The sequence below is a fragment of the Takifugu flavidus genome, chromosome 11, assembly GCF_003711565.1.
Source record: "Takifugu flavidus isolate HTHZ2018 chromosome 11, ASM371156v2, whole genome shotgun sequence".
Lineage (NCBI taxonomy): Eukaryota > Metazoa > Chordata > Actinopteri > Tetraodontiformes > Tetraodontidae > Takifugu > Takifugu flavidus.
The window spans coordinates 9936643-9952112 of NC_079530.1; the positions used below are offsets into that span (position 1 = coordinate 9936643).

Below are 15470 nucleotides of genomic sequence, written 5' to 3' on the forward strand. Positions count from 1 at the left end.
TTCTGTCCAGAGCGCACAGGATTTCTCACTCTCTGTTCCTCTGGTTGTCGACTCGCTTGGTGCCAATCACAGTGCTTTCATATGCGACTGTGCCGTGTATTTGTGCATTTGTACACTGGAGTTACCTGGAATCTGCGCATGTCCCGTGGATTTCCTGCATTCTTCAGACAGTTCTGATTGCACTTCAGGAAGAATTTTAGGAAGAATCTGAAAGAGATAACAAAAGAAAGCAAAATAGGATTAAATCTAAAGCTAAACCGCTGCTATAATTCAGTTCTAAATATCAAACAGCCACCATTTAGTCATTCATACGTCAACAGAGGTGGAAAAAGAAGATTTGTGCGTTTGAAAATTATCCCGCTTATGACACTGAAATCAGGAGCGTCCGCCTTTGTCATCTCGTCGCCTCACCTGAGTTCATGGGTCTTTCCCAACACCCATCTGCCACTAACATACAGGAAGTCACTTGATATTCCACCCACCTCTTTAATCCCAGGACACCCCCTGTGCAATTAAAGTTCTCCTGTTCAATAGGGAAGCAAATGAGGCCCACCTGTGACCAGGTCTTGTTTGAAGAGCATCAGGGATAAAGGACCTAACAAGGTGAGAGCGCGCCACAAAACTTATAGTCCTGTCAGGCAATTAGGCGGACACTCCTGGGACCGCCGTATGCCACACACACACGGACGCATAACGCATACACACACCCATGCACTTGTGGGTGGGTGAGGCAATTATGCCACAAATTACAACCTGGCTAATCGTCTCTGAACAAATGTCACGTCTGAGTGAGATCTGGGCTCGGTCGGTTCGTAAGCCGCCGCCATCGTCTGCATTTTCTATCGTCACACAGAATCTGTCGATAAAGCTGCGCGCATCAGATGCAGCATCGCAGATGAAAACAAAAAGAAAAAAAGCAGAAGTTTAAAACAAGTGAGATTAACAAGAATGCGAGGGGGAGAAGGGAAGTCAGATGCAGCCCGGTGTGTGAAGCCCACGCACCCACACAGAATAAACAATGAAATAGACTCCTTGTTTTTACAAATTCTCCCAGCAAATCACGGCTGCGCTTTTGCTTTCTTCGTCTCATTATAAATACCGTGCCGCGATATTTGTTTCTCATCACGTTGCACTAGAATTACAACATGCAATACTCTGGCTACCAATGTAACACCACATTGGTATACAGAATCGCAGTGGCTCATTGGATTACCATAGATTGCACCATAGATTGCACGGCCATTTCATTCAGCTAAATACAGTGGCTTGTGTGGCCGGCGAGGACGTTTTCACAACACTTAAGTCTTCTCGTTCGCCCGGTGGGATCCCGGCCAGGCCATAAATCAGAGTCTGAAATGACCCTTCTAACCCTGGCCACATTAACACATGCACTGGTCATTTAGAAGCGATCTTCGATAGACTCCTATACCTTGTGCTCCGCCGAGGGCCGGGGAGGGAGAGGAGAGGTGAGAAAATATTTTCGCTCCACATCCAAGGAGCTTTGGCTCTGGCATCAATAAAACCCGTTTTAACCCACGCCAGAATGCTGATTGCCTGTCAGTGTGTGGCGGGGCCGTAAAAAAACCTGACTTGTCATTAGTGCATTTCGCTTGATTGTGCTCACTCTGTTTTTGGGTTGCATCTGTTGGCTGATCATGAAAATGACCATTATGTACTCTAATTCCCTGACCCTGTTTTTATTTCCCCAAAGAGTCATAATGTAGAGCAGCAGACATCTGCGGAAAGCAGACCTGAAATACGACTTTTATTTGTCTGTCGCCTCTCATACAAATTGGGGAAGGCGAGGGTGCGCGTGCACGTCTGCGGCCTCGTGCGTGCGCGCCTACTGTACACACAAGTGTGTAAGAGGGGAGAGAATACATAGTCATTGAGTTCATAAAAGAGAGATATTACTTTGAGACTTATTTTGAGTCTTCTCTGTTTTCTTGGATACTTTAATGCTTTTTCATACTGTTTCCACTTTGGCAGAACCCAAAGTTAAGAAACAATAAACACAAGAAAGTGAGTGCCCACGCTATCATAAAGCAGCTCCTTTATGTTTACTGTTATGAAGGCAATTAAGAACAATTTCTCTGCTAAAAAAGATAAGCTTAATTTTCATAGTCCACAACAGTGGCTGTGCTATAGCATCCATTACGTTTGAGTTGGTTAAGATTCTCCATGAGCACAGCGCAAATTGGTCCTTGGTGAGAAGGAGAGCAATTAAGACAAGGCCTCTCTCTCCCTCTCTTTTACTTCTTAAATATCTACAGAAGTTTGTACTGGTGTTTTGGCACGCACAGAGACAAAAGGAGGTTGTTTAATTGTTTTTTAATGGGATATCAAGTCGTCGCTGCCATTAGATGTTGGCAATGGAGGGCAAAGGGGGATAGAGAGAAAGAATGAACTGCAATTAGGTTTGATTAAAGCTATCCTTCTCAATAATCAGCTGTTCTGACAGGACAGGGGGACCCTGGTGGCCGCCGAGATGGAGGAAGGTGTTGAGTGATATTAAGGCCAATGAAGGGGATATTAACATGGCTAATTAAAGCTCTTCCAAAGCCGGGCGAGGAGGCTCTCAGTGGACCTCACTGGATGAAATAATCGGCCGAGGCAGCTATCAGTTGGAGGAGGGAGGGGAAAGGCAGTGCAGGAAGGGGTGGGGTGCAGTCCATCTGAGGGAAAAGAGACGGGGGAGAAGAGGGAGGGATGGAGGGAGGCGTAAAGGAAAACTATGAAGTGTGAAGAAAGGAAAGAGGAAGACATCGACAGACATATAGAGAAAAGACTTTGAGTGGAGGCTCAGTCTGACAGAGGCCGTCTGCGTCGGCATGCCCAAAGTCTGCCAGGATAACTAAGACTTGACATTAGCTTTTATCCCACACAGCTAGTCATACAGGTCCACACATCAGCGTTAAAACAATCCCGCTCATGCCTCGGTCTAAGGCAATTAATACGATTCTCCTGTACTACCTCCACGCTCGCCCACTGCCGAAGCTACTAATCATGCCATAATGATTTCTCTCCCTCTGGTCAAAGGGGAAATAGATTGTCTCTTTAGTAATGCAGCGGGCTCTGCGCCTTCCACTCCCTGGCTTCACAGACCTGGTAATTGAGGAGAAAAAGGCCGACTTTGGCACTTTGACTGATTTGAGGGCTGCTAGACCCTCTTATCTTTACTCTGATCATTTTAGGCTGACACTCAAAGGAAGACCCATCGCCCTAATTCTAGCTCACCCTCTCCCATCATCAAACGGAGAGAGGAGTGGGGGGGGAAAGAAGAGAGGAGAGGGAAAAACAAACAGACGAGGAGAGGAAAGGATTCTCTCATTTAAATGGCCAACTTAATAGCAGGGTTGATGTCACTCATGCATAAATGTCCATTCCTTTGATTTGAGTAAAAAGGGCAAATAAGGATAATGTTGTATTATTAAGAAGGCCGCATTTCCATCAGAGCCCAGCCCTCCTGTCAACGGGATTATTTTTTATCTATTAATTTTCAGCTGCATGCCATTTTCACTCGTAGTGGGGCAGAAAAATTAAACGTTGTCTTCGAGCTGTTTCTTTTTTCCTTCAATAGCAAGCCTTGTTCTTATTGTACAAAAGAGCCTCCCCGTATTTGTTTAGGCTGTTACACAATACACTGACAGATGGCCACAGTATCTCTAAGAGTCAGGTATTGACAACTCTAAGCTCCTGATTGGTGCCCCGGCACTAATGACTAGCGTGCAGTGTCCACAGCCGGCAGCCATGACAGTGAGGTCATCCGTTGCAGGGCTGCGAGTATCGATCACCACCCAGCTTCAGCCCATCAGGCCCCAGCTGCCTCCCAGACTCAATGGGCCCCTGTTACAGGAGCCCTGTAAGAAAACGGCTCCCAACACCAGACTACAATCTGCTGACACCAGATCTCTACGCTGAGATAGTAGTACACGGGTCAATAGCGTATCGGATTTCCAAAACGCCAGGGTCTTAATGTCAAGCCTCCTGCCTTCCCTTCCTACTGCTCCGGTTATTAGGCCCTCCACTGAACTGCAGTCAGATCCCTGTTGTGACAAGGCGGAACAGGTAAAACATAAAATAAAGCCCTTTGTGGATCTTAATCACGCCGAACGCTCATTTATGCAACTGCGCGGTTTTGGACGCGCGTGGCGGCCGAGTCCCAGGGAGGCTCGGCCGCGCCGCCGCGCGACCATCGCGGCTGTTTCCCGGCTTCGCCGCTGTCTTCTCTCGTCAAGCAGAGCTGTTTTTCTCGCCTTAGCTCAAGTAAACCACAGCACATTAACAATATTTGCTCTACCCCTGTACAAGCGCCGAGGGACCAGACCCACAGATCCTATCACTTCTTTATCAGGGAACAAGTGCCTCACTATCCAACCTTATTGGGTTTGGGAGATTAACCCTTTCCACTCTGGAGCTCGGCCCGTCTCCTCAGAGGACAGCGAGGCAGATGTCACTGTGATTATTATTGTTCCACATCACATATTGCAGCCTCGCGTCTCGGAGAATTTATTGTATATTTCCAAGGCCGTTTTCCCACTTCTTTCCTCTTTTCACTGGCTGTTGCCTGTTCATTTTGTTGTTTCATTTTTCATATTTTCGTTGGTGGGTTGCAGTGCCGCAAATAATTTATGTGGTTCCTCTGCACCCTAAGATGTAACTGTGTCCCTCTATTCATCCCTCTTTACCTTCTCCTCCACCATCCCCCCCTCACTCTAATGGGCAGAGTGGCATTGACATTATTTCACTTGAGGATCCCTCACTCTGTCAATCCCTCTTCATTTACTCCATGGCTACAGGACTCATTATGGTATCTCTTCCTCCCTCTCTCCCGCACTCTCACTCATCCCCCTGTCTCTCTCACTCTCCCTCTCTTTCTCTCTCCGGACACTCCTGGTTTCTTACTTAAGAGAATCAGTCGTCTTCACAAATGGTTTCGTGTCAAACCCACTACTAGCAGGGCCCTGCTGATTCCCTTCAGGCTTTGGCACAGGTTTACTGTAACAGATTAGGCGAAGACTCTGAGCTCATGCTAACTATCCATCACTTGCTAACTGTGGGCTAAGGCTGTGCGTGTTATGCAGCTTAGCGCTCCACGCCGCCATATACTGCATGTTTAGCCCCAAGCTTCCTCGCTTCTTCTCCATCCTCTCACACCACCAACGCTGTGTACTGGTGCACCCTGTTCTTTGTCTTACCCTGAAAACGCCTCTTTTACAGCAATACTTTGAAAACGGAGATAATAAGACGCGCAGCATAAATAATTCTGCGCTGTTGTGACTTGCGCTACTCTTGGTGAAAGTCATCAAACACTGGTTGCAGCTACGGAGCCGCCAACCTGCTCCTAATTCAGAGTTCGCAAATATCATCCAGGCGTCGCCGAATCACGCCAATCTTTGACGCTGAGTGTGATGGACAATGTTGGTCAAATGGTTCCTGTCATAACAGAAATAATCACATTCAGCCTTCAGGAATATTCACTCCAGTCACCAGCTGGACAGCAGCGGGGTGTCTCTGCGTTATTTTTGCACAAGAAGAGAAATATGCTGCTTTGATTAGCGCTCAGAGTTCAGAACCTTGAGGAAATACCAGTCAGCACCTCCCCGCGCTGGCGAGATGGAAGATAAGCACATGTTGAGGTAGCTGGCTGGGTTGAATAGTGGTATTTAGGGTGTTGGACGTGGGGGTTCTGGTAGGCCCCTAGAGCTGGGCTACAATGAGAACAGGCACTGTTTCACTCCCGCAGCACCTCTGAGTGAGCAGACCCAGACGGGACGCGAAGGAACGCAGCTGTACGGTGAACGCCAGCGGGGTGGTGGTGGTGGAGGAGGGGAGGGGAAGGGAGGGGGGGCAATGAACCATTTACCAACATCTCTGCTGAGTCCAAAAGGGCAGCGGGGACTTATTTGCATGTGTGTTTTTAAACATTGGTCAAAGAGTCAGTGTGGTTTTTTTTGTTTGTCCATGCATGTTCAAATGTATTCAAGGCTACGGCTACATCACATTATTACTTATGTATAATATATACGTCTAAAGTGGCTGTCAAGACCGGTCAGTCATCATAAAACATGAGGCGGCTTCCCTGACATCGCCACCGCATTAACACGTCCTCAGACGAAGGGGGGAAGAAAGGGGAAAAAAAGAAACACCCACTGTGGAATGTCATGTAGGCAGAGGGGATAGAGACAGAAAGACAGCGAGCAGGTCGGTGCTTAAAGCTAACAGGTAACCTTTCTGTGCACCTAGGACAAAGGCAGGGGGGAAAAGAAAATGTCAAATTAAGAGAGGCCAGGCAGAGAGACGTGGCTGCCATATTTGTGTGAAAGCCCAGTGCTGTTGGCAGCAGAGATGGCTGCTTTCTGATTCATCTGGGGCCGTATGGCAAAGCTTTGTCAGTCTGTGCGAGGTATAAATAATTCAGGGTGAGAGATGGCAATTACAGGGCCCTGCACAACCAAAATGAATATTTTATAAGGACTAAAACTGCCCTGGAATGAATCACACACATGGAGACACACACACACACACACAAAAGTGTATAAGTGTGCACACACATGCAACCAAGTACACACAAAGGTAGCACATATGAACCTTTAGTATAGCTGCTGCATTGTTGACATTATAACTATTTAATTATATAAAGCTCCTCATAGGTTAATCATTTCTTATGTGCTTGCGTGTCTGATTTTATGTTTTTAAGGGATAACGGGCCTGGATGTGCTGTTTCGGAATTGCATCTTTTAAAAATGTTTACCATCATAAACAAATATACTCTATGTAATTAGCAGAGTGATTACTATTTCCTTTGCGCATACGTTTGCAAAGCAAAGCAAAACAAAAAAAAAAAATCCAAATAAATGCAAAAAGCGATCTCCTCAAAAAGCAGCCTCCAGAGACTGCGAGGCTTTACTTTTGACCCTGTAAATATGGTCTTTGTGTGTGAGAAAAGGAAAGAGGGGGAGGCAGCAAAATGCTAATGGGAAAAGATTAAACCCAAAAGCCGCCCGAAGCATTTACCTCTAAAGGGTTTTGTCTGTCAGGTTTCCTGCAAAACTCTGTCTTTATAATTCTGAGACAAAAAATAACATTGTTCCCTCGTCCTGAGGAGCGCACTGGCCTGGTTGAATGGCCATTGTGTGGGCCTTGCTAATGATACCTTAGCTTTTGTTAGAGGGAGGCCAGGTAGGTCTGTGACATCAACGCCACACAAGTGCTTCTCTGTCCGGATGTTTAGGGACGGATTTCGTCCGTGGTGGGAAAAGGGTATGGAGAATAAACAGGTCTTGTTTTGCAAGACTAGGGTATCCTGAGGAGAAAAAAAAATACCCATCACATCTAAAATAACTTCAAAAAAAAAATCTTAAGCACTACATGAAAAAAAAAGTAGTTTATTCATACAACTGTGGGAGAATTGCTTCAGCGGAGAATGATGTAACTCCTGGAGTGTCTTTCCCCCCCTTTTTTTTCATATTTCTGTGGGAATGTAGGCGTTTTGTCAGTCCAAAGGGAAGATGGCAAGCCTCTGAGGGAGAGGAGACCCCAAGCATGAAGCCACAAATCGCATGTGTTGGAAAAAGTGACAGCGAGGCAAATGCTAAGAGAAAGCTGCTTCCTCACACAACCGCACACTGTTAGCGATCCAGCTAGCTGTTGTGAAGGCAGCTGACAAGCCCGTACCGTGGCACGTCTCGCCCCGTTTTCAAAGAGTATGATTTGCAAATAACATGAGTCTCTGGGCATAGACTGGGCATGTAAGTGCGGTGAACAAAGCCCCCCCGCGCTGCCGAGGGAACCCCCGTACTTGTCAGCTCAGTTCTTTGTCAGGAACCTGACAGATAAATAGACAGTGTTTTGCCTCTCACCCCTCCTGCGTTATGTACTCAGAGGCGTGTGTCTGCTAACTCGTACAGGTTGACCCGCTTTAGGCGAGGAATTTGTTAAAAGGAACCCCGCAATTTCTCAGGGCAGTGACTGAAAATATCAGGGGCCACTTTAGACGGCCCCAGACAACAAACAATGGAGGCTGATGTGGAACCAGATAAAAAAAAAAAAAGATGGACTAGCTGGGTCTAAGCATCACTACGGGGCTTATTTTTCATGCAAATGACTACTAATGAGCTTCCTGAAATCTGACTAATTATATCAAAGTGATTTCTTTAATTAGTTTGTAATAATTCCTCACATAAACATCATAGTAAATAGATTAAGCTATATAAAAATATCAATTTGTCACACTTTATACAAGATGCTGCACGGTCGACGCTAATCTTGTTTCTCCAAAATGGCAGAGCAAACATTTATTAAGGAATCAAACATGTACTTAGAGTGTTTGGTAGCATTAAAGAGGCACATCTTCAGCGGATTTCTCAGGCTTCCCACAGTAGAAAGAATGAGGAACCGTAACGAAGCGAGCCTCGCGACTGCACAATTCTAAATTAAAATGTGGAATTTTTTTTTTTTACTCATCTGACACAAGGGATTTTGACAGGAAATGCGACATTATGGAGAAAAAAAAACAACAACCTAACACGACTAGAAAAAAAGATAAGAATTTGCATTTATCTACCACTTTACACCTCTTGTTAATCCAGCAGCATTCCTAAAAGCCCTGAAGGGTAAAAATATCTAATATGGTACCAGTCGCAGGAGAACTCCGACGACTACCGATCTTCCTGATACCCTCAATCTGCACTGAGATGGATTAAACATTCAATTTGTTACTCGCCAGACCACCACCCAGGTTCACCACTTACCATACAAATGGAAAACACGCTAGTAATCTATTAGCCTGCCTGGCCTGACACTGTATTATGTTGTATTGGTATTATATTTACTTCAGGGAAATTACGATTCAAGTCATATTTATCTTCATGTGGAAATGTGTGTCTAAATGGAAATCACCTATAGTGCGAGTGTGGATGCACAGCAATACTAATGTGATCCATGAACCGTGCGATTTAGTCACCCTCTCTGGATGCACTATGGGCTGTTTCTACATATCAAACATGCACTCCCCCCCTGTTAAAGCCCATGCCCAGAGCCCCTGATGCTGTTTGATAATTATTACGCTTACATTACAACACAAGACCTTGCCTGTGGAGCTGGAAGAGCGGCCCCCTTCCCCGCACACACACACACACACACACACACACACACACACGTGCACACATGTACACGCACGCACACACACTCTTTGTCATATACAGTAGTAAACAGCTTCCCAGTAAGCTGTTTGCACTTCACTGCCCGCTCTAGGAAATAAAAACAAAGAGCAAATTGGGGGGTTTTGCGTCTCGGTGAATAAATAAGGTTGTTTTACTCACCGAATCCATTACCTTTTAAAACACGCGCCTAATGCGTTCAGCCTTTTCATTCCACAAACAAAGCCCAAATTAGGAATTAAACACATTTGTATTTAGATAACGGCATTAGCTTTATGACATCAATGTGGAAAAGTTGGACGCCGTCCATATCATTCCCACGCTTCCATTGTTACGTTAAATTGCAATATTAATCCCGGCTCAAACGAAGGTACTGTAGCTTTTATGCGGCGCACTTGAATTATGCTATTGAAGTAATTGATAGTGATTCAGCCATTGAAGGTACTAATCCCATGATTCAGTTCAGCTCTCTCAGTGCCATTTACCTCCAGATGTTTAGAGTTTGGGGTAATCAATAAAGAGGGAATAAAGATTGGCATTCACAATACTCCCCTTGACAAGCTCCAGCCGAATGTTTGTCAAGCAAATTAAACACACTTAGACTTTTCACCTGCTCCTACAACGACACCACATATGGCCGCGAAGTTAAAAATAAGAAACTCTGCATACATTACCATGCATAATGCACAACTCCCTCCATTTAATATGCAAATTTTGTAAAATATTACTGAATACCTTCTGTTCGGAATGAATAAATTTGAATTGCAATTAGAATAATCTTGTATAATTAATGAAAACTGTCAATTTTGGTTCCGAAGTAATTTGATTAGCATGTTGATAGGACACTTATCAAGTTCAGTAAACTGTTAGATTAAGAAGATGAAAAAAAAAAAAAAGATTCTAAGGATATTTTTCTCAACGGCTCTGACATTTTCCCTTGGCATTGTAAACAAAGACAGTAGCTGGCAAACTTCCTGAATCGAGGGGCGAGGGAGGGAGGGAGGAGGAACAGAAAAAGAGAAATAGAGATGAGGACAGAGATAGAGAGCCTCTTGAGATAATCTGCGAATCTCAGTCCGCAGATGAAAAGCAGTCTATCGTCGAGGCTCCTGAGCGAGCTACTCATCTCTGCCCTCTGCTCTCCAGCTAAGCCCAAGTTTATGGGATTTATCTCGTGAACCATTTGTAGTTCTCACATCACATGATGAGTTAAAAACAGCACACGGCTCCTCTGGATGTTCGGAGGCTATAAATGTAGAATTCTCTGCTAAAGCCCGCCGACAACTGATCCCAGGCTGCAATTCATCTGAGAGTAGCTATCTATTAGCGATCAACAAATTGATGCACGCCATTGTTGTATTGTATGAAACGCAACCATCTGTACAGTCTGCGGATGAACAGAGCTAGTGACCTCCTTTTCCCCTGCCTTTCTCTGCTCATTAGCTACCCCGCACCTCTTTCTCCCCTGCTTTCAGTTTTCAAACCCCCAAATGAGACCTAAATTGCTCGCAATACAGGTTAGCTTGAGGAGGGGGGGGAGCAAACATCTGTCGTGCTAGGTACCCACACGCAGCTCAGGGTATCTCCTACGAGGAACTTTGAGGATGTTTAATTCATAAACGCTGTCATCCATGTAAACCTCCTGATTTCATAATGACTAACTCTTGGTGGTTTAATTAATTTAATAATGCCTTTCAGAAGCCATAAATGAAAGGGTCTCTGAAGTGGTGCATTAATTAGCCCGCGCCGACGCTAGCCCTGTCAGACTGGTGGCTGTCAAAAGCGGGGCAAAGCGGAGGATGGGCACGGCTGACGTCCCGAGGTCAGAGGTCATGCCAATCACGCTCCCCGCCACACCTAATGAGTCATTATTTGTGTCGAGTGTACACGTGTTTCAGGGTCAACCTGTGGTCATGTCCATAATTTCCGCCCTTCGCCAGGCTACATGAAAACAACCAGCCAGGCGACGGTGTAGCCACACAACACATCGTGTTGCATCCGCCAAGTGCGACCCATTCAGAGCGCCTGACGCCCGCTTGTAGGCCTGATGTCGTCGCTCTTCGCATCTTTTACCGTAATTACAATGTCACGGCTAACTTGGTTGTGCGGCTACAGCTTAGAATAAATCCAACTTCATTAAAAGTCTCAGCAGCCGAACGCATGAACACGCGACATCATCACAGAACCAGCCAGATTATATTCCAAACTAACTCCGTGCATCTCATAAAGAGCTTGTTTTTCCTTTTTCACATTTCATAAATATGAACCAGAGAGGCCCGTGTCTGTGCCTGTCCATTTATTACCATAAAAATCAGCTGACTGAAGTATCTCACTATCTGTGGAGGCAATTAACTGTTTTGAGAGAATGCGTAATATGGGACTTTGTAATGGTATCATTTGGAGTCAAGGCACAGATGCGCCGTGCGGAGCCATACTGTAATTAGAGAGAAACGCTGTACAGGTTTTCCACTAATTAGCAAATTATGCTGAAAATAGCATCAAGCTAATTAACAGTTATTATGGCATTTTTGAAAGTATGACTTTAATTAGCAAAGTCCTGACGCAGGCAATTTCAAACTCGTCTCGGAGAAGATGAGGAAGAACAGGGGGGGAAAAAAACACGGGGCATGATCAAGAAGATACCCAGATTATTATGATGCCGTCAGAAAACGAAAGGAAGGGGATGAAAAAAAACAGGAGGGGAAGGAGAGAGACTGAGGGAGTGAGGGTGGGACGGGAGGATGGCGGTGGTATGGGGCGGGCGGGGGTGTGTGTGTGTGTGTGTGTGGGTGGGGGGGGGGTGCTTTTGTGTCTGAATCTCCATCCAAATGAGGGGACATGTGTGCTGTGCCACGTTGCCAAGAGGAGCCCTGAGCTGTGTGCCCAGTGTCAGGTGGCAGCGGCTCACCCCTCAGCTACCAGGCGAAGACGAGAGCGAGCTCAGCTGGTGCCCACAGCCACTCACTTATTCTACTCCACTGCACATTAAAGGAGCCCTCAAGTGGAGCCAAGCAACACCAGCCAGCCAACTTCACAACAACGCCCCGCCTCCTCCTCGTTTCCGACGGCTTTTAGCACATCCTGGAATCCACCTTGGACCTGAGCGTGTTCAGCGATGGGAGAAAACCAGCTCTCCGTCTCTTTGCGCCTCTTTCAGGGCGATCCGTTCGCTGAAGAGTCGTAATTGCTAAGAGTGAGTGTTTAGGAGGAGTTTTCGCCCCAAAATGTGGTTTAAAGGGACCCGTGCTGGAGCTTTTGAAGAGGAGAAGTGTCACCGGTGGAAGTAAGGAAAGGAGTAACAGTGAAGTGCAGGAGAGGGAGGAAGAGGGCCGGACTGAAGGGTCTTTGAAGGCCCAGTGTGTGAGGGAGAACAGAAGTGTGCCTAGCCCCAGGCAGCCCACGGCTCAGGCCCATTAGCTAGACTGACCTTGCCCGTGCCTTTGTCTTTGTGCTCTCCTCCCGCTGCTTCCCCTTCTCAAGCATTCCCTTTTTGTTGTCTCCGAGCAAAATTGGGAAGAGGGCCATATCTTTCAGCTTTCTAAACCCACCCCCCCCCCCCCCCCCATCTAGCACCAAACCCCCCCACCCCCCAGCCATCCCCCTGACACACACACCCACGCTTTGCTCGGAGCTGGTGCCCCCAGAGGGCTGACTGGAGTGACACCTCAGCCCAGTAACCACTCCTGCCCCGAGATGAACTTGGCTGGAGCGGTCAGTGCCCCGGTGACCCGGAGAATTGGGAGGAAAAAAAAAAAAGCCACATATCGGAGACGGGGGGGGCACAAATTGTGGCACCGCGGGCCTCGCGTACATGCACCCATTCTGGGCAGCCTGCCTCTTTATTGCCTGTCTCTCATTTGAGAGGATGGAGCTTGGCTGCCAAGTTTTGACACCGCCACATATGGCCTCCTCCATCAATCGGACTAATCAAGCATCAAGGGGAGGCAGGACCGGCTTAATTGCCAGCCAGATATAGCTGCTCTCACTTGACGTGCAACCTGAAATAGAAGCAGGTCTGAGGAGACATGACAGAAGATAAATGAATGCAGCCATTGTTCTAGTAATTATATCAAAATCCACCTTTTTGCATTAATTTTTAATGTACAGTGCGCTCAAACCGTAGCTATTGCAACGGACCCTGTTATTTCAACACCGAGAATCAACACTATTGCAAATATTGCCTTAATATAGCATCATCTCATCATTAAAATGTGGATTATGTTCACATTTGTAATGTTTGATACCCCAGGTTAGAGAAGTGTACAGTCAGTTGAGATTTTTTTCCCCCCATGCAGGCTGCAACGCTCTGCTCCTCCAGAGTCCTTGAGGCATTCTGCTTGCCTCTCTCAACTTCCTGTTTCCCAACACCCCCCACTGGGGGAGCAGCTACGGAATAACTTAGCACACGGAATGAGGAGCAGAGATCAACGGCGGCGATCCATTCATCTCCAGTTTCTCCTGTCGCTCTCCCCTTTCCGTCTGTAAACACCGAGGGTCCGCGGGCCAGAATGGCCCTTTGTCCGCCGTGTTTTCCTGCGTCTCCCTCTCTTATTCTCTTCAAAGGTAACAAGTGACAGATGTCTGTCTTCTCCGCGATCTGGAACGTGGAGGCGCGGCGATAGCATCTGGGCTGAATGTCAAACTGTGAATCTTGCGTAAGAATGGTACTGTGCTTATGCCAAGCTCATTGTTATTAATGTCAGGGCCACTGCCTACTGAAGTATTTAAGATACTGCCTGTAGTTCATGGCGGGGTGCGCGGGGGCGGGAGGGGCACGTATGTAAAACTGATGGACAACTGTTATTACAAATGTACGACTGTTGTTATAGAAAACAAGACTTCCCGGTGGGCGAGCGTCTCCAAGAGTCCGGCTGTGTGGCCGAGGCAGAGGAAGATGGCGTAAAAAAGGATAAATATGTGTTAAAATAGAGGGCTGGTTGGATTAAAGACTTCCTTGGACGCGCAGGAGTTGAAAGGAAAGCTAAAGGTGGCGGCGCTCGGCGCTTGTTCTCGCAGCACGCCGCGCTGTTTATTTAACTTTCTCATCTCCGTCGCCGCCTGCTTTTGGTATTTACATGTTTAATTGAGAAGTGTGCTGCCGGTTTCTTCTGCCCATCTGCCGAGTCCCTTCCTCTTATCAGACTCATTCCTCAAACTGACAGCCCCCCCCCTCCCGTTCTGCATATCTCACTTTCACTCCCGTGCCACTACACTACTGACTCCCCTCTACTGTTCCCTGTCCCCGCTCGAGCTGTCAGGCCCGGATATGAGTAATGACAATGCATTTTCCCGCAAATCAAGCCAATAAGCGGGAGCGCGCGCAAGCCGAAGAGCAAAACTCTGTATCCGGGATATCGTGGTGGGAAATCCCCCACACACACACACACACACACACACACACACTTCCCGTTTAGACCCACATCTAAATCAAGGCCTGTCAGATGCAACATGTGTGTCATTGTGGCCCCATCAACGTGTTTCATTGTACACACAACCACCTCTGAAGAGCTGCCTCTTATCAGTCGAGTGTCAGAGAGCCCTCGGCAGCGCCGCCGCCTCCTCCTCCCCGCCGCCGCCGTTCTAAATGCTTTTCTATTAAGAGCAGTGTTGTGTCCCTCTGATAGTGGCAGCTTCGCCACTTCATCATTCATAATCCCAATGGGCATCAATGGATTCTGTTGGCCCGCCAAAGGTTTTTGTCAGTCTGAGCGAATGAAAACAACCTAAATGAGAGGGAGACCCGCTGAAAGAGGAAGGTAAATGGTTCAAAAGGCCAAAGCACTCCAGTGGTGAATGGCTCTCGCGCTACAAAAAGGCCTTCAGTTTGCATTAAATCTGTCTTGATTTCAGCCCTTTCCCGGTGTAAATTGCATCGCTTGCGATAGTCTGTAGCTACCTGCGTGGCACGGGGCGAAAAAAGAGCCCCTGAAATTCCCTCAGGTGCAGAAGTGCTGTGAAAATCAAGTATTGGGAGGCAAAGAGGGGAAAATATGTTATTGTTGCACGATGGCGGCTGCGTAGGCTAACTTTCACACAGCTCCAAAAGTCTAAAATGATGTTCCCGCCCTTCCCAGCATGCACAAGTCCCGCTGGGGGACTGGATGTGATCAGCAGCATCCCCACCACGTCTCCTCATTATTGAGTAAATAGGTTTGGGCATGTCCTCAGTAAACAAAGCCAAGACTGACAGTTAAGGGAGTGAGGGGAGTGGGAGGCAGCCTCGTTCCCAATTAGAGTCGCCTCAGGCAAAACTTTAAAGAGGAGATCAATCCTACAGATCGCTAAACTGATCCTGTCACAGGCTGGGGA

At 46.9% G+C, this 15470-nt stretch overlaps 1 protein-coding gene across 7 annotated transcripts in view; it reads right to left on the reverse strand.

Annotated features, from left to right (window-relative positions):
• ebf3b (EBF transcription factor 3b) overlaps positions 1-15470 on the reverse strand; it is a 65508-nt gene that overhangs the window by 26748 nt on the left and 23290 nt on the right. For all 7 annotated transcript variants that reach the window (XM_057046555.1, XM_057046557.1, XM_057046558.1 and 4 more), the window contains exon 7: positions 126-207. In XM_057046555.1, coding sequence (XP_056902535.1) covers positions 126-207 — 82 coding nt within the window. The remainder of the gene's footprint in view (positions 1-125; positions 208-15470) is intronic.